The 19,180-nt window shown below is 33.5% G+C and overlaps 2 protein-coding genes across 3 annotated transcripts; both read right to left on the bottom strand.

The window, feature by feature from the left end:
• Window positions 1–1,889: 1,889 nt before the first annotated feature.
• On the bottom strand, window positions 1,890–5,986 carry LOC111405607 (RNA polymerase sigma factor sigE, chloroplastic/mitochondrial-like). Of its 2 annotated transcripts, none has more exons than XM_023034567.1 (6): window positions 5,852–5,986; window positions 4,466–5,207; window positions 4,189–4,335; window positions 3,483–3,719; window positions 2,860–3,123; window positions 1,890–2,252 (listed from the first exon to the last, which is right to left on the bottom strand). In XM_023034567.1, the coding sequence occupies exons 2-6, from the start codon at window positions 5,156–5,158 to the stop codon at window positions 2,052–2,054; spliced, it is 1,542 nt and encodes a 513-aa protein (XP_022890335.1). In that variant the 5' UTR covers window positions 5,159–5,207; window positions 5,852–5,986; the 3' UTR covers window positions 1,890–2,051. The 2 variants fall into 2 exon arrangements, with proteins under 2 accessions (XP_022890335.1, XP_022890334.1); XM_023034566.1 differs by having other exon boundaries at window positions 1,903–2,252; window positions 4,466–5,166; window positions 5,852–5,971.
• Window positions 5,987–13,725: 7,739 nt separating this feature from the next.
• LOC111406585 (transcription factor SPEECHLESS-like) lies at window positions 13,726–15,597 on the bottom strand. The gene is made up of 3 exons (XM_023035978.1): window positions 15,259–15,597; window positions 14,534–15,028; window positions 13,726–13,791 (listed from the first exon to the last, which is right to left on the bottom strand). The coding sequence occupies exons 1-3, from the start codon at window positions 15,595–15,597 to the stop codon at window positions 13,726–13,728; spliced, it is 900 nt and encodes a 299-aa protein (XP_022891746.1).
• Window positions 15,598–19,180: the final 3,583 nt, after the last annotated feature.

Genomic DNA, 19,180 nt, shown 5'->3' on the forward strand with positions numbered 1-19,180 from the left:
CCCTTGAGCCACAATTGAGCCCATAGCCTGATTTCCAATAGGCACGTTTGGGTCATATCCATGTTGGTCGATTCGTTTACTATTTCTAAAAATCAAACAAAAAATTAGTTTCTAAAATTAACAATATAAGAAACCAATTTTTCTTTTACGAATTTGTGTTTAGTTAGGAAATTTAATTGGTAGTGTATGGAGTGAAATCAGGTTCTCATATACCGTATATGTGATTTAGACACCGAATTCACGCTTACCGTATTTGACAATTGCTTACTGTATTTGGTAGTTCAATTCACCGTATATGGCAGCTTACCGTATATGCCAGGCAACTTACCGTATTTGACAGCTTACTGTATATGCCAGGCAGCTTACCGCATTTTCATAAAGTGTTTTTATTCATACACTAATTAAAATAATACAAATTTTTTTCCACTTACAAATAGAATTACCGTATATGTAAAATCTATTTTTCACACATAACGAATTGAAAAAAAAATGTTTATTTTATTTTTTTTCTTTTAGAAATCTATTTCTAATATAAATTTAACAAACGATATATGAGATGTGTAAATCGCTAAATAAATAAATCTCCAAAAAGAAAATGCAAACTGAATAAATAGTAGATAAATTTTCAACCCGAGGCCTGTGCGAACACAGTTTCCTTAAAACAGATTCGCCCCATCACCGTAAATGTTTGAGATTTAATTCGAGTGTCTGTTTTTCAGGATACAACAGCAAGATCTGTAGAATCTAAGCACTACAGAAACTATTTCGACGAACTAATACAGTGTCTGAACAATATCACAACGACCTTATTGGACAGATATGCGTATTCAGGAAATCACAACCTTACTGGACAAAGACAAAGACAGAAAATGCAGGGCATTTTTTTTTGAACAGCGAGGAAGAGAACGTTTTTCCTATTTTTTTCATTTGTGTAAATTGCTGGAAACTTCAAATTTAATATAGCATAAATCTGCCATTAACTCTATGGCAATTAACATTGGAGTCACTTTAGTTTCTAGGAGTTTTGGAAGTTTCAGAAACTCAAAAGTCTCCAAAAGGGCCAATTTTTGCTTCGTTCGGTTCAACATTCGTATACGTAGGTCGCGCCCGCACACAAGTTCAAGGTCCGAAGGCAATTTCGGTCCGAGATTTGCACCCCCTCGCTCGCGCACGTGGAGAGAGCCTCTATGCTACACATGATTACACCCTTCCAATGTGCAACTATATTTAAAGTGGTTCTTGCTTTCTTCCTTTCCTATGTAGAACAAAAGCTATTTTCTCACATAAAATCATCTTCCAATAGTCAACTTTGAACTCCAATTTCTCATTCACCCGAGCTTTATTTTTGGCAAGTAAATATATGATTTTGATACTCTCACAGAGGAAGATACGGATCAACTTTGATCTTCCAAATTGGACCAACGGATCCCACCGAAAATCTTGCCAAAAGTGAGCTATTACTCATTTTTTCGGAATGAGCTAGTGTGGGCTCAAATGTAAAAAGTGGCATTTTTTGGCATAAAAAATTGTAGCATTTTCTGTTCTGCAACTCAGAAAGTATAAAATCTGCCGCTGAAAATCATATCGTTCCTTCATTTGTTTCAAAATTTCCTATATGTATACTGATACTATTTTTGGCCTTTATTCCCCCTTTTTATTTTTTGAACCGTGCAATGGATTGTAGAATTTTATAAAGAGGATTGAATAACACTAAAAAGAAAAAGGAAAAAGAAAATCGTGTTCATTATATTGTTTAATTTTGTCTAATACTGTGAACTGAGCATGCCATGCCAATGCATATAGAAGTAAGATCAACCCACATTATGTCATCAAGGTATAAACTATTTTTCCTTTTATCACCCAATTACAAAAAAAAAAACAAAAAAAAAAACTGCAAAAAGGGACTATAAGCCATATATATACACCAGCAAATTGCAATTTCCAGGTCCTGAGAAAATGGATTATACACGTTGACTGATTTTTTATTTATGTATTGAGTAACTATGATACAAATGGTTGGTATAGAACAATTACAAGCCAAAGGCTGTCGTTCATTTGAATATATAACGGCGAATATAGTCCACTCGTGCTGGATGCTTGAGCTTCATGAGAGCCTTCATTTCATGCTTTCGGACCATTTCTCTCGAAATATTTAAATTCCCGGCAATTTCTCCCAAGGTTCTGTCTCCTCTACCGTCAAGTCCATATCTCTGTCTGATAACCAAACTCTCCTTCGGCTTCAGAGAATCAAGCTGCAAAGGATTTCAATAGAGAGATACTAAGACTAGTAATTACTGATGCACATGACACTTATGAATAGATTTCAGATACTCGAATGATGAGAATTATGCGAGTTCTACATCATTTCAAGATGCCAGTAAAATCTAAGTAGTCTTCTAGTAGAAATGACATGTTCGGAGGTGAACTTAATAGTACTAGACTATATATATATATGTATGAATATAAAAGAAGCAAAACCATTATACTGTCCAATATTGTGTACATTGCTTAAAATTCATGCCCTCTAAGTTCCAACGTGCGATTAGCACTTTTTTTTATAGCAAATCATAAATTTTATGAAAAAGAAGCCCTGACATAGCAACCGAACATTGTTTCACTGATTACATATAAACATATGTACTGTGAATAAGAATCACATTTTACAAAGAGATGGGAAGTTAAGTTTTGCATGCTTGTCAACACTAGCCATGTGGTCATTGAACGTGTTCTGGAAAGGAATATATAGTATGAGTTGTGCAGAATTTGATCAATAGTCATATTTTAGAGTAAGAGTAATTAGTCCAGAAAATGTAAACACCAAGTTATTTACGGTGCGGAGTCTATGAGACTAAAACTTACCACATCATCTAGTGCAAGCCTGAGAAGGGCAGGTTGCCTCCTATTATCTCCTTCCACACCATCAACATCAGTAATTCCATTTATGAACTCTTCTTGGGTTAAAGCATGTCGTGAATGGAGAGAAATGATAGGCTTTGATACTCTCATCACTTCGTGATATCTTCCAGGGGAAATTCCAACTCTCTCTAGAATTTCTTCATCTGTTGGCATTCTCTGAAGTTCAAACATCAACTCCAGCTTGGCCCGATTGATATCTACTCTAACCTACACCAGAAAATACAATTCAGTCTAACATAGCTTTGCTTGTCAAAAGTATTTGTGAAATGACTTGTCTAAACCCAATTTATCCATCTATACACCAGTAGTTGCATAAGATCTTATTCTTTAGATCTCACAGTAGATCTACAAGTAGCCAAACCCAAATTAACTAGGAGTAAAATTGGTTGTGTACAAATCAGTTCACAAGTTCGCAGTTTAGACCAAGGGAGAACCAGCAAACAATTTGTTTTCATCTAACACTGTCAAAACTGTAACAAACTAGGGAAAAGCATGTACGCAGAAAATTCTGAAGTTGAATCAATATAAGCATTTAACAAGAGAATTTGCATATGAGGTAAACTCACCGACTCAAGGCCAAAGGACACTTTAGTGAAGCTTGAGAGAGTCATAGAACGTGTGATGGCATGTCGGATCCAAAAAAGGCCATAGGTTGAGAGCCGGAACTTCCTTTTTGGTTCAAAACGATCAATAGCTATTATAAGACCCTTAACTCCAGCTTGACAGAGGTCTAGGAATTTTGGGCCGTTCGCAAACTCTTGGAAATATTTCTTCATTACAAACAGAACAAGACGGAGGTTGTGCTGCAACCAATTAGAAACATGATAGCATCAGTTGATGTAATCCTAAATCCATAAGCAAGGGATTAGTTTACATAAGACTCACATTTGGATCTAGAAATAGAGCCATACAGCCAGCCATATGCAACTTTAGCCCATTGAACAAACTAAGAAAAACTGAAACCTCATTTATTTCCCAAACTTCCATCATAAAAAAACTTGTCTGAGTTTTGGAGTCGGTATGGTTATCGAATGACTTACATCTTAAATATATCTATCAAAAATTTGAAGGTGAAAGTGAGAGCTAGTACTGGATTTCCGATTGTGTAGATTGATTTCAAAAGAATAAACAGAAAGAGAAATTTATATTCATCAAGGTGAAACTCCCTTTGTCCCCTTGTATCCTACCCCATCGAAAAAATTAAAAGAAAGAAAAGTAATAGGAGGGATGGTTTCACATGAAGAGGAGCTGATAATGGAAAACATGAATTACCTTGATCAACTTGTTTCTGGCAGCTCGACCAACTTCCACGTTTTTCCTAAGTTGAAAAGTATCCATATTTGTTGCCTCTGCTAATTCACAATCTGTCGGTTCTCTTCCCAAATCATTTTGTATGTTCTCCTTCACTTGAAGGATTGCCTAAATGATGATAATCAAGTTAGCAGTCAAACAACTATACATGGTTCTATCAAGCAATTAATTCCAATTCATCCATTTTTGATCTTTATGTCATTGGTTCAGACAGGTTGCAAATCGATGATACACTCACCTTCATAGGCTGCATCAGCTTAAACAGCCAGGCATGCTCAGACGATGCAAGAACCGGTGGAATCTTCATTTTCTTCCAATCGAGGCTAACCAAGTCGGTAGAAGCTGAATATTCTCTAACAAGCCGATCAATATCTTCGTCTTCGTCATTTTTACATTGTTTTCCTTCCATGGATGGCTCAATCACTTCACCTTCTTTGTTTGTTCTCATGGCAATCCTTGTCTCAAGACTTAGTCTTTTTGCCTTCTTCCTCCGATTCCTAACCACAGTATTGGCACTTCCCTTCCCTCCTTCCTCCTCAGCCTCTCCTCTCTTTCTCCTCCATCTCCTTCTCTTAACCATCTGATCTTTAACTTCCTTATCAGACGGACTACGTTTGAATATGTGTTCTAGTTTGGCTGCAGCTTCATTGTAATCTAAATCAAAAGTACTCGAAATTGCTTCATCAGTCAAGGCAGCATGTACACGTTCTGAACGCTTCTTTACAGTTCTTAACCTCTTTTCGTTTTCTTTAGCTGTCTCTACAGGTAAACAAACAGACTCTCGAGGTGCAATCAGGGCCGTATTTTTTGTTATATCTGTTTTGAACGATATAATTACCGGTCTTTTCTGTTGAGATAAATGTGCAGAAAATTTTGTGCTCAATCCCAATGGAGTCCGTGCAGCAGAAGTCGAAACACTCACAACTCCCATGCCAAGTTCTGTAATCCAACAAATAAAAGGAGTTCCCAACACTACAATCCTGGAGAAGAAAATAATAATAATAATAATAATACTAATAATTACACCGGAAAAGAACTGCCAACTTAACATCATTTGACACACTGATTCGTTTATACATCGCCGTAGGAATATCATATCAAGAATTAATATAAAACAACAAAATAAGCCTCGATCTCAATAAATTTGGGTTCGACTATGTAAATCATTTTTTGCCGGAGTCAGGCCAAATGCAAAATTAGCTCAATAAGAGAGAATCCCACACCCAAAACTTGATCTTAAGCGGACTATACATACAAAATATAATCTTTATTCACCAATTCATTTCTTTACAGCCAACTTTACCCATCCTATCCACCCAAGCAAACTTCTAATAGGCTAACATTTCCGTTTCAAAAAATCAGAAAACTTCGCAAACACTCCAAAATAAAAATAATAATAATAATAATAAATTCATAACGTTTTAGAGAATTCGGAAATCATTAGCAAACTTATCACCAAAAATATTCGAAAAGTTCGACTACAGGTTGCACTTCCTTGTGAGTTTTGTTGCAGAATTAAACTAACTTATTAAGAGTTTCAATTATAAAGAAAAAGAATTCCACAAATTACATTTCAAGACACAATCAACGAAAACATCAGAAGATCATTGCTAAAAATGGTTACCTTAACCAGTGAAAACGGAATTAACTGAATCTACCCAGAATTTCCCACGACGATCCTAAATTCGGTAACGAAAATTTCACAAGAACCTCAAGTCTCAATTGAACTTACTGAGGATTCCAGAAAATATTAAAAAATCATATATATCGCCCTGAATTTCGGTGTCCACAAGCCTTATTCATACATAAATCAACGGTTATTAATGGTGGTCAAGATGATCAACGGCAAATAAATTGCCCATGAGGGAATTAAAAAATTAAGATGACGTGGCCAGTGCCACAGCAGAAAATTATAGGAGTGAAGTATTTACGTGGCAAGTTGAGAGTGGAAAATGAGATATTTTCAAGGGAATTAATGGATATGGTAATTGACACGTTGATGGTTGCCCAAAAATTAGTGGGTCCCTTCCTCAAAAATATTGCATTTATTGAGTTATTTTGTTTATGATTATTTGAACATGTTCCCGACTTTATAAATTATTTAAATTATAAATAAATGATAATTAATTGAACTATAATTGTGAAACTATTGAAATACATGAATAAAAAATGACTTGATTGTTTATGATTTTCACATTTTACCATATAATTGAATAGATTGCCAATTTTATCAATTTTGACAAATTTGCCTTTGACTCGTGAGAAGATGTATTGGAATTGCAGATTATCCAGGAGGAAATGGACATATAACAAAGGACGGAATGTAATTGTAATAATTTAGTACACAAAAATTACTATGATCAAGACCATTAATTGGATTGAAGGGCCATGATTATTTGTTAATTTTACTGGTAATATTTATCGGTTCATTTACAAATAAAATTAAAAATATATACCACAGTTATAATTGTGTAATTAATTTTTTGCATATTAGTATAATGCAGGTATTCTTTAGAGTATCTTCTATCTATGCTCTACTCAGGCATGTATAGTTCGCAGATTTTTACGTCTTGTTAGTTTTACTCGCACATCAATCTCGTATTATTTTCTAGATGATATTAGGTGGAATGGTATCAAGCTATTTGGTGGATGTGCATTCGAGCTCTATTGAGGTATTATTTTATTCATGCCTTGCTTATTATTCCAACTTGTTTGGTTTAGAATAAACCTCCTAAAAATTGATGTATTTATTGAATAAATCATTTTTACCACTTACTAAGATCCTGAATAATAAATTATATATAAATATACAAACATAGTCCATATAATTACTTAAGTGAATCAAAATTTTAGGACATTCAAGACCAATGTCTAATTTAATGATAAGAACGAAGTCTTACTAGGTCACTAGCCTAAGTACGAATTTCGCTTGATGAATAATGGTGAAATTAAAAGGAGAAAAAGAAAATTTGTAGGGCGTTATCGTTTCTTGTTTCCTCTGCCATTGCTTGCACGCAACTTTGCACTCCATAAGAAAGCATTTACAAGTTTTTCTTCTTCTTCAACCTACTTTGGTACGGTTTCACCATTTTTCGTGTCTGATAAGTATGCTCGAACGCAACTTACAATATAATTTTTTAGATGACATTCTCGATCAGGCCCTACCCTGGCTCAAGGCAAACTAGGTCATTGCCTTGGGCCTCGAGACATTAAGGGCCTAGAAATTATCTCAAAAATCTCAAAAGTTTTCTTTTGTTTTCTTGAGTTGGGCCTTATTTTCCTTTAAAAAGCAACAACAAAACAACAAATTGAGACTATATAAGAGGTCTAAAATACTTGGACACCTAACTTACATTCTTGGTTTAATGAACGAAATGGACCTACAATTAAACTATTACCTAGTTCTATCTCTCTCTTTTATTTTTTTTCATACCCACCAAAATCTAGAAAAAAAATCAATCCAAGAAATAATAATAATAATAAATTAATTAAGGATATCTTCCACATAATTTTTTTGCTAAGCTTATAAAGTATCTTTAAAATTTATGAAAGTTAAAAATAAGTTATTTATATTAAAAGTGTTCATTTCATTTATATTTAAGAGTTTCATAACAATTTGTTGTCTAGGGTCTCATACTTCTCAGGGCCAGCCCTATTCTCGGTTGTTGACAAGCAAGTGGATATACATAGAACACAATTTATGTTGAATTTGAGTTGTACTAGTAATTTATGCATGATGCTTGCAAAATATTTGAAATGAGTTTATGTAATAAGTTTCATATACAACAATATGTTTTCCTTTGCAAAGTGAAATGAAACCATCTCTAATTTAAAAGGGGGTGAATTTTACTAAGGTTTTCAACCTTTCACAAATGTGTGACTCGTGTTCCTAACTTGTAATTTAATTGAACCTATATTCTTAACATTTTAAAAGTTAAAACTGTGGTCTACATGTCCTCAGTTAGCAGAAATTGTTTATTTAAAAATTAAATAGACAAGTGACACTCAATTTATATTTGATTAAATGGGTAAAATTTTTATTTTATTTAAAAAAAAAATCCAAATGATAACTTCAACTTTCATTTAGAAATTCGAATTTTACATGTATAAAGTCATTTATTTTATCTTATCCATTAAGATAAAAGTGTGTTCAACTACACATTGCATGTTTGTCTAAGCTTATAAAGTGCACTTATAGTAAAAAAGTAAGTTAATATATATATATTCAACTACACATTGCACTTATTTATTTTTGACAGTAAAGTAAAAAATATATATATATTACTTCTAAAAAAGGTCACTTTTATATAAAATAAGGAAAAAAAAAGAGTAAAATATCTAAACTTATTTATAGATAAAATTACTTAAAAACAACCATAGCTTTTTTAGACTTTAGTCTAATAATATGAAGATACAAAAAAAAAATTAAAATAAAGTTTTTTTTTTCCTTTTGTATATGAATTAAAATACACACTCATAAATATATATTGAATTTTTTATATATATAAATAGATATTTAACATAGCAACCGATAAGTAGTTAAGAATTAAATATTTAGAGTATGTTTGAGCCCCTTTAATTTTGAAAAATATATTATCCAATGGTAGATTAATGGAGAATGTGTGATTAAAAAAAGGAAAATTTTTTGATTTGTGTGTAAAATTATTTTAACAAAAAACGTGTGATTACAATAAGTAATGTAGAGAAAATAATATTGTAGAATGTAAAATAATGGGTGACATAAGTTTAGTATGTCTTTTTGCAATTTAATGAATTATATAAGCTGATGATAGATTAGACCCTTCTCAACTCACCTACTGGTCCGAATCTGTTGAGTCACATTCATTTGTGCAGCCTATTGCTATCTTCAATATTGGAATATAATATTATTTTAATCCCAAAAATATCAAAAAAATAAGAAATACATATATAGCGTTTATTTAGAAGAGTTCCTTTTTTCTTTTTCTTTTCTTTCTTTCCTTTTTTTGGGGGGGGGGGGGGGGGGGGGGGGTTGTTTGTGGGTTTTTTTTTTTTTTTGGGGAAGAATGTTTGGTTACAACGTAAGAAAAATTACCGTGCCATGTGAAAAATAGTTTTTTCTTTTTTCTTTTTGAGAATGTTTAGTTGATTTTTTTTTTAAATTTTTTACCATTACCTATTTATGAAAAATCATCATGTGTTAGAAATTTGATAAATACATAATTCAAACTCGATATGATGGAGCGTATCGAAGGTAAAATAAAAATAAATACATATTTTTATATGTATTAGCTTAAACTTTTAAATTCATTTATCGCAAAATTATTCAATTATTCTCTAGTCTTTGAAACCTTTTTAAACTAGTGAACTAGTCTAGGAATACAATGAGAATGTTGAAAATCCAAATCCTAACCCTACCTCACCCACCTCACGGTCCATATCCCACTTCCAATTATGTAACAATAGTAAAGGGCCGGCCTTGTCTCTTGTCTAGATTAAAAACACAACGAGAATGTCCAAACCTGAAACCCTATATATCCATGCAATAAAGAATCATGCGAAATCTTGGTGAAATTTTACTCTACTTAAGAGTACGGAGTGCTGTAATTAAATTTTCCCAATAAATATGTAGATGTTAGACAGTGTTGTATATTAGCCAAATCTAGAAATATGGCCCTCTATATTGTTGACACATAAAAATTCAGCCCAGATCGAACAGCCCAGAGAGTAAAGCCCAATTGAAAGATCCCCAAATCAGATAGCCCAAAGAACGAAATCCAATTAAACGAATCAAGGTGGATGCCCAAATAAGGGGCCCAATAGTGCGGTAACGCCATCGCCCAAGTTTGCAAGTCGCTCAGAATCTGAACGAATAGAGTGGCATACGGTCGCCCAGAGTCTTGCCCAAATCTTCAAGTCGCCCAAGGTATCAACAAACATAATGCATTATGATTATCAAGAAATGCAGTTATTGAGGCAGTTGCTAAAGTAACCTTATCACGTTCCACGACTCAAGAAATTCAATCGAAAGCGGTTGAACGATGCAAGATAATGACAGCAGTTAAAAGGACAGTTTCATGACAAAATGGCCACTACAAAGAAAGTGGGTAGTTATAGGGCGATCAAGCAGTTTTCTTAGAGCAGTTAATCACAAAGGGATTGCCTATGAAGTATAAAAGGGAGAAAGAACTTAGAAGCAAAGGATCGAATCCAAAACTCTCGAACAGAGAATATGTAATTTTCATTCCTTTAGTTTTTAGACTTAAACACTTCCTTTTGTTATAGTTGCAAACGACTATTTCACTAAATGGGTAGAAGCAGTACCTTTAAAAGAGATCACCCAGAAGAATGTTATAGAGTTTATTCGTGATCACATTATTTATAGGTTTGGAATTCCACAAACTATAATGGTAGATCACGGAACATCTTTGAATGGGGATCAAGTAAACAAAATTTTGAGCGAGTTTGGGGTTAAATTAGTAAACTCCACACCGTACTACGCTCAATCCAACGGACAAGCAGAATCCTCCAACAAGATTCTAAAAAATATCATCAGGAAGATGATAGACGAAAATGGCAGAAATTGACACGAATGTTTGAACAAAGCCTTATGGGCTTATAGAACATCACCTCGGTCAAGTACCAAAGTTACTCCTTTCCAACTTGTTTATGGACAGGAGGCCGTTTTGCCTATGGAAATCAACGTGCAATCAATTCGAGTGTTCTTACAACATAAGTTGAATGATGATGAGTATGCCGAATCGCTAGTTCAAAATTTATTAAGTTTAGATGAATTGAAGTTGGACGTCTTGGATAGGTTGCAAGTTCAAAAGCAAAGAATGGCTAAATTTTATAATAAAAAAGTCATAGCCAAATCGTTCAGCCTGGGTGAACTAGTTTGGAAGACAATACTCCCTTTGGATACCAAGGATCCAAAGTACGGGAAGTGGTAGCCCAACTGGGAAGGACCATACAAAATAAACAATGTATTGCCTAATGAAGCATACCACTTGGAAGATTTAGATGGCACCAAGCACGTAAGATTCATTAATGGCAAGTATTTGAAAAAATATGTTCCTTCTTTATGGGAATGCGAACAGATAGAAACATAACCAAACATTCTGGACGATCAAAAAATAATAAAGACAGAGCGAAATACGTTCAAATAAAGTTCTTTATTACCAAACGTTCATTACAAGAATATAAAAGATATAAGTAAAATGGCGTGTTTGGAGTTTATAAGGGTTTGCAAAGCGACGCACCTTTTCAAGTTATAGAAGGAAACAATGATTGAAATTCTTTGGGAATCGCGAACGTTGCTGGAGACGTGAAGTGAATATGGCAAAATTCAATAATTATTATTAATTCTGTCATATTGGGGGGTAATTGTTGACACATAAAAATTCAGCCCAGATCGAACAACCCAGAGAGTAAAGCCTAATTGGAAGATCCCCAAATCAGATAGCCCAAAGAACGAAATCCAATTAAACGAATCAAGGTGGATGCCCAAATAAGGGGCCCAATAGTGCGGTAACGCCATCGCCCAAGTTTGCAAGTCGCTCAGAATCTGAACGAATAGAGTGGCATACGGTCGCCCAGAGTCTTGCCCAAATCTTCAAGTCGCCCAAGGTATCAACAAACATAATGCATTATGATTATCAAGAAATGCAGTTATTGAGGCAGTTGCTAAAGTAACCTTATCACGTTCCACGACTCAAGGGATTCAATCGAAAGCGGTTGAACGATGCAAGATAATGGCAGCAGTTAAAAGGACAGTTTCATGACAAAATGACCACTACAAAGAAAGTGGGTAGTTATAAGGCGATCAAGCAGTTTTTTTAGAGCAGTTAATCACAAAGGGATTGCCTATGAAGTATAAAAGGGAGAAAGAACTTAGAAGCAAAGGATCGAATCCAAAACTCTTGAACAGAGAATATGTAATTTTCATTCCTTTAGTTTTTAGACTTAAACACTTCCTTTTCTGTAACTCGTGTGCTTGCGCCCCTTGGAGGCACGTTGTTTTCCGTTTCCAATTGTAAAGTTCATCGCCAATAAAAAGAACACCCCTTTTTGGGACTTTGTCTCAAGAGGTTTCGTCCCTTACACAATCGTCTGATCCTCTTTAATTGTTAGCGAATTAACACGCGCGAAACATATATATCAGCTAGCATGTATATTCTGACCTACCAATTACTAGGCGATTCCATGGAAATTTAATTACCCGTCGAATCAGACCAATCGCAAAGTAATGCTAAAGTTGGATTTCGTGCACGATAAACGTTAGGAACTGTAAACTATTGTTTTGAAAATCGGTTTGGACGTTACATAGAAAATGTGACGGGTCAAAAAGTTGAACTTTTGTCGAGTTGATGGGGGGAAAAATCACAGGCAATTTGGTATGAATCAACTGATTTTAAGGTTATCGTTAGCGGGTTTTAAATTTCTGGTTTTTCTGTCCAACCAAACAAGACTTTCATCAACTTTTATCAAAATTTATTAAAAATATGATTTTAAGTCCCACCAAACAAAGGCTAAGTAAGAAAATGTGTAGTGTTTTGGTCACTATTATGCAAAGAGAGACACAATTTTGGAAGTAGATAGAAAGTCATATGTATCGTGCATGTAGTACATAGTACAATATATAGTTAGTATGTAGGTTTTAAATATTTACAACTTTAAATATGATGGAGATGTTAGATATAGGTATAGTACGATATTTTTACTTCATTCATAAAGAGTATCCTCATTTTTATACTTCATCTTTACATAATTTCTTTCGTATTAATAGAATCTATTTTTAACAATATAAACGAAATCCAAACAGCAGCTATGAATATTTGTATATCAAGTAAATATGTATTTTCTATAGTTTTTATCTATTTTAATATCTAATCAAATTGATATTTTTCTTATATTCATTGTATATAATCAATAATATTTTGTCTAATTTTTTTTTTCTTTTAGGTCTGCTCATTAATACTTTTATCACACGTACTAAATTGGTAAAATTTGTGGCTGTATCCGTTGAATTTGCTGCTTCACTTCATTAATGGGCATATGTTTAGGTTCAAGGTTCAGTGCATATATATATTTTCATTTTATATATTTATTTAATTTTTTTTTTTATCTATATTGTTTTTGAAACATTTTATTGTCAACAAGAAACTAAAATAAATTCAAAGTACTTAAAAATTGCAACTGTGGCACAGTCCACTCACAAATTTTATGTGTAAATTTATATATTTTTCACATATTAGCCCGACTTGTAATCATGTTCGGGATCCGAACCTAAGTAATAGTAATGGTGGTTGATGCTCTCCCACCTTTGCAGCTTTTCTTTATTTCTACTTAATGAGTGAGTCAGCGTGTGCATGTGAAAGTGAGCGAGTGAAAGAAAGAGGATCTTGCAGTTTAAATACGCATGGCATGTCTGATAATGAAACGTTAAAACTTCGTTTATTATATTATTGAGTCATGACTAACTCAATGTACCAAATATGAGCGCAAGTATCAGTAAAATTAGCAGAATGTTTGCTGAATTTGCTGAGCGAGTTCCTCCGCACTAAGTTGACATTCAATTCCAATCTACAAAGGGAGACATAAATTCAATCATGAGATTCAATTCAATATTAATTAACACTATTTTAAAACAAATATATGTAAAACAAGAATGCATATATAAATTTGTGAAAAAATAATAATAGAACAAAGGGAAGGAAAAAAAAACATGTCCTAGTTTTCAGTGAAAATGTCTCTTTCCAAGAATACACATAAAATCATCGAGTTACAGTTCGAGAATGTCCAGAATATAACACAACTTCTGAAAATAGATTTTAGTGACTTCTGGAGCTTTTTATTCTTACCCAGAAATGTCTTTACTTAAAGAAATTATTAAATTCTTTTTCCACTCACAATTTTATTGAAAGTTACCACAAAATTTTCTCCACTTTTTACTTCATAAGCTTTTAAACCAGGAGTTCAAGATGATTTGAATGTTCAAAGATCAAGAATTGCCGTTAATTCCACCACCGATTTATGAAAATTGGCGTGTATAGTACTTTTTATAAAAAAGAGTGAATTAAACCGTGTGAGGAGACAATGTTGAAGGTAAGGCTTAATAATAAAGTTTTCTTCTAAGAATTAATAAATATTTTAATCTTCAAACAAGGTTTTTCAACAAAATAGGACAGAAAATATATTTAAAGCTTTGTGAAAAATAAAATAAATTGTCATTTAACTCAATAATATTTACAGACGTTATATTTGATTCGTTGAACAAGACAAAAAATGTGCAAAATTAGTTGCAATTCAGCTTATCTTTAATTACCTTAATAGTAAAATAGTTTCTCATTGTCTCACCAATTGTGCTGACATTCACATTTAGGATTTCCAGCGAGAGTTCTTCAAGTGCAGAAATCATCTTCACTGTTTGGCCTCGAATTCTTGAAGAAACAGTCTTGAGCAGTACATTTGGACAAGAATATTTTACTTCCACTTCAGCAATGGCAGATTTTGAATTTGCAACAAGTTCATTAACACTGTCATTCATGGAGGAATTTGGAGAAGAATAGGTTGGTAAACGTAGCCTGCTTTTGTAGGGACTGTTTGGCTGTGGGGTTCTTGGGCTTAAGGGTAGGTTTAATCTTGGGCTCAGTGGAGGCTTTCTTGGACTAAGGGGTGAGGGTCTTGGACTTGAACCAAAACGAGGACTTAATACTTCTGTAAAGGCTTTTCTTTGTTTCTTGGCTTCAAGGGATTGTAAAACTTGTTGTAACTCAGTGATGTAACTGACAACTCCTTCTATTATCGACGCTTGATCGGCCTGTTCCGGAGTATAGGCATGCGTTAGAAGTTACAGCTTAACGATATTTAATCTTTCCATATACTATTGAAATCGAAATACCAAACGTCCCCTTAGAACAACAGTGACTTTAAGTACTTTCAAGTGTGTTATTCAGTCCGAGAAATTAAACTCCTAAGTTTAATTTAAAGAAGAAGAAACATACCCTTTTGACGTAAAAGGAAGGCATCTAAATTAAAGAAGAAACATACCCTTTTGACGTAAAAGGAAGGCATCAAAGAACGTAAGACTGACAAATGCTCATTCATTTGTTTCCTTCTGTTCCTTTCCACTGTTATGTGAGAGATTCTTTGTTGCCCATCAATATTATTGGATTCCACCTTTTGTTTCTTGCATTTTGGTGAAGCTTCAAATTCAATTTCAGATTCTTGAACAACACTTGAAGAATAAATAGATTTTTGAGAAATTAATCCCCCCTTAATCCCCTCCTCATCTTCTGTGATTAAACCAGATACACCCTCCAAAGCCTCAAGAATACTGAAAATATCCTCGGAATCCTCGAAAAAATCGGAAAAATGCTCACCATCCATTTGAAAAATTCACTAAATAGGTTGCCCAAAAAAAGTTTAGGAAAATGTCGACAGATATTTAGAGAGAAACTCAAAACAGACACGAAGAAGTTAAGGCGTTTAAAGGAGCTTCTTGAAGTTTGCTGCTCGCCGGAGTACGTTGAGTAGATCAAGGGAAAATGATAAAAATGAAGAGGAGCCTAAAGGAATAACAAATAATATATCATACAATCAAAACAAGAATTATATTTTGAAATGATTTGAAAGGGACCAAAAATTATAACACCATCAAGATCTATTTCCAGATTCTTTTTTGCATGGATTATGAGAAAAATATCACTAGAAAATGACTGTGAGAGAGAGAGAGAGAAAGAGAGAGTGACGTTTATGCAAGAGCCAGACAGAAATACATAAAATGAGATTGTAGCTACTGGTATTTATGTTATTTGTACTATGGCATAAAAATTAAAAGCTGTTAGATTCTTTGAGTAGAAGTGTATTACTTCCATTGCTCCACAATTACATCTCATTGCTACGTAACACTATTCGGAAACCAAGTATCTCGTGATTTTAATGGTGTACTATGTAATACTATTTAGCAATCAAATATCTCGTGATTTGAAGAGTAAACTAATAATAGATTTTTAATAGAATTGATAAATTGATTAAATATATGAATGAAAATTTGATAAAAAATTATAAATTCCATAAAACATGTGATTGAAAATGAGTTTTAAAAAATTGAAGTCAAAACAGTGGTTAGCCTCGGTTTGGATATAAATTTCTAAATCTAATGAAATTCAAATTTTAATTTCAATAATATGTTCATAACTACTATTAGGCTACGTTTGAGTCTATTTTGGGGAAAAATATATTTTGTAATAGTGATTTTATGGAGAATTGATGGTTAAAAAAAGGGATTTACGCACAAAATTATTTTATTGAGAGAATGTGATTTTAAATGAGTTTGAGGAAAAAAAGAGTTTACTTTGATAATGAGACTTCAACAAGAGCTTAATTATTATCCCCACATTTTGTAAATCACTACTATTATTTCTCTTAAATTATAATATCTCCACATTTCATGGTGTTTGTTATTATTCCTCTTTATAAACCATTTATAAATTTACCAAACGAAGGCTAAAAGTGTAAATTGTGAAGATCAAGAAAGTCCATGTTTGTCTCCCTTTAAAACAAAACTCTTTAATTTTTGTACTCATTTTAAATCACGCATTCATACAATAAAATATTTTGTACGTAAAAATAAAAATTTTCTTCTTTTTAACCATACATTCTCTAAAGAATCACTATTTTAAACATCATTTTTCTAAATAATGACCATCAAGTATTTGCTTAAGTTATATTCTTAGCACTTCCAGGCACCTGCTTTCAAATTTAACGTCTGGGTTTAAACAGCCTGTTTAATGTGTTGGGAAAAATGGGGAGGTAGGTATGACACAATATAATGTATTGATTGCACAAGTAAGAACAAAATTAAAAACAAGAAGAGAGATTGATAGAGGAACCGATTAATTTCATTATCACCAATGGAGAGAAAAATACAATATCAACAATACATAAACTGGAAGAAGATTCAAATATATATAGGGATAATCCAAGCCCTAGAATTATAGCTGTAGATGAAATAGAATGCCCAAAAATTTCCTTATATTTATTTATTTAAGTCAAATACAAATTTCAACTCCAAATAGGGTTTTCAAATAAAACTTCAACTAGAATTCGCCAATAGACTTCGAATATGATTTCAAAAGCATTTCAATTAGAATTCTTCTTAATGTTCACTTTAATTAGAACTCTCAATTATTTTCATCAAAGAATTCGGGTTATACCAAAATTCTAACAATCTCCACCTTGACATCAGTACAACAAACGAAACTCTAAAATTTCTTCACTTGGAAAAATAAGTTCGACTGTAACAAAATAAACTGAACTCTTCAACCAGGATCAAACTTCTCCATCTCGTGAAAAATTACTCTTCCTCTTCCACATTATTCACAAATGATACCCAAACCCAAACGCTGGGTTCCCAAAATTCTCGCAAGGAATTCAAAATTTACTAAATAGGGTCGAAGCAACACCCTGTAGCAAAATCAACTCTAAATGATTTAACTGAAGGACCTTTGCTAGCTCGACACCTTCAAAACCACAAAAAATACGCAACTAGATCAGCATCCACATACCCATCCTCAATGGGTCCTTCCCTAGCAGTTGAACACGATGACGTCGCAAAAATGGTTGCAAAACAAAAATGCTCATATCCTCCGAACTCATCCAAGTAGTGTTTTTTAATAATGATCTAGAGCCAACTCCCAAAGGTACTGTACCAAATTGTATATCCACTATATTGCTAAACTTGTGCTGATGATTCTTCACCGATTCTAAACGACCTTGCAAGATGTATAATCGGGACCTCCTCTATCCCTCTAATACAATACGGACACCTTTTTGGACCTTCAAAACTCGACCTCATCCAAAGAGAACTCATAACCCTTCGAATTAAGGATACTCAATGAGATGAGATTCTTCTTCAAATTTGGAACATGTCAAACCTGGTCAAGTGTTCTAATTGTCCCATCCATCAACTTCAATTTGACCCTGGTGATATCAGCTACCCGACAAAGTTCGTTGTTTCCCATGACAACAACACCTTGTGTCACAGTTTCACATGCTTCAAACAAATTTCGATTGGGATACATATGGAACACAAAAGTTGTATCCAAAGTCCATTCCTTGTCAAACTTGGATTTCACGTTAGAAATAGTCAACACATCTCCGCCACCCAAATAGTCATAATTTACATTGGTCTCATCCGAAATATCTGATTGTCGCCCTGACTTGCAGACAAATTACCATTATTCTATAACTTTTCGTAATCCCTCTTGACGTGTCATTTTTTCTTGCAATAAAAACAAGCTTGATTGCTGAAATTCACTCTCAGCTTACTGCTTTGTCAATCACCATGAACCACAAGACCTTTTCCATCTTTGTATTCGGATCCAACCAAATGCTTCATCTTATCCTTTGAGAACAAGACATCACACATGTCTTCAATGGTGAGTATGTCACAACTCTATAAAATCGGGTCCCTGAACAACGAAAATGAAGTAGGCAGTGAGCACAACAAAACTAAGGCCAAGTCCCTTCATCATATTTTACCTCTAACATTTCCAAATTAAATCAGTGACAATCTCTTTGAACATGGTCAAATGGCCTTCCAAAGATCTTTCTTCTGCCATGCGATGAGAATATAGCCTCTTCTTCAAATGCAACTTGTTTATCAGACTTTTCATCAATCATAGTTACTCCAACTTCAACCATAATGAAACTGCTATCTTCTCCTTCAAAATATCTTAAAGAATGTTATTAGATAGATGAAGATAGATCTGCGAATATGTCTTTCGACCCTTCTGTTGTTTCTCCTCTGTTGTCCAAGTTGTTGGCATATTGTCACATCCTAAGAACGCATCATCCAAATTCATCTGTACCAAAACGGCTCACATCTTCACTTACCACAATGAAAATTTTATATTGTGATCCAACAGAGAAATTTCATACTTCATGGCTACCATCAATAACAGAAACC

Source organism: Olea europaea, chromosome 12, assembly GCF_002742605.1.
Source record: "Olea europaea var. sylvestris chromosome 12, O_europaea_v1, whole genome shotgun sequence".
NCBI classification, from domain to species: Eukaryota; Viridiplantae; Streptophyta; class Magnoliopsida; order Lamiales; family Oleaceae; genus Olea; species Olea europaea.

Bases quoted from the DNA above. Each gene is read 5' to 3' on its own strand.
- LOC111405607 (XM_023034567.1), bottom strand. From the start codon at position 5,158: ATGGGAGTTGTGAGTGTTTCGACTTCTGCTGCACGGACTCCATTGGGA. The intron at 4,336-4,465 runs GTGAGTGTATCA...ATCATCATTTAG, and splicing joins AGCTGATGCAGCCTATGAAG to GCAATCCTTCAAGTGAAGGA. The intron at 3,124-3,482 runs GTGAGTTTACCT...TTTCTGGTGTAG, and splicing joins TGTCCTTTGGCCTTGAGTCG to GTTAGAGTAGATATCAATCG.
- LOC111406585 (XM_023035978.1), bottom strand. From the start codon at position 15,597: ATGGATGGTGAGCATTTTTCCGATTTTTTCGAGGATTCCGAGGATATT. The intron at 15,029-15,258 runs GTATGTTTCTTC...ACTCCGGAACAG, and splicing joins CTTCCTTTTACGTCAAAAGG to GCCGATCAAGCGTCGATAAT. The intron at 13,792-14,533 runs GTAATTAAAGAT...CTCCCTTTGTAG, and splicing joins GAAACTATTTTACTATTAAG to ATTGGAATTGAATGTCAACT.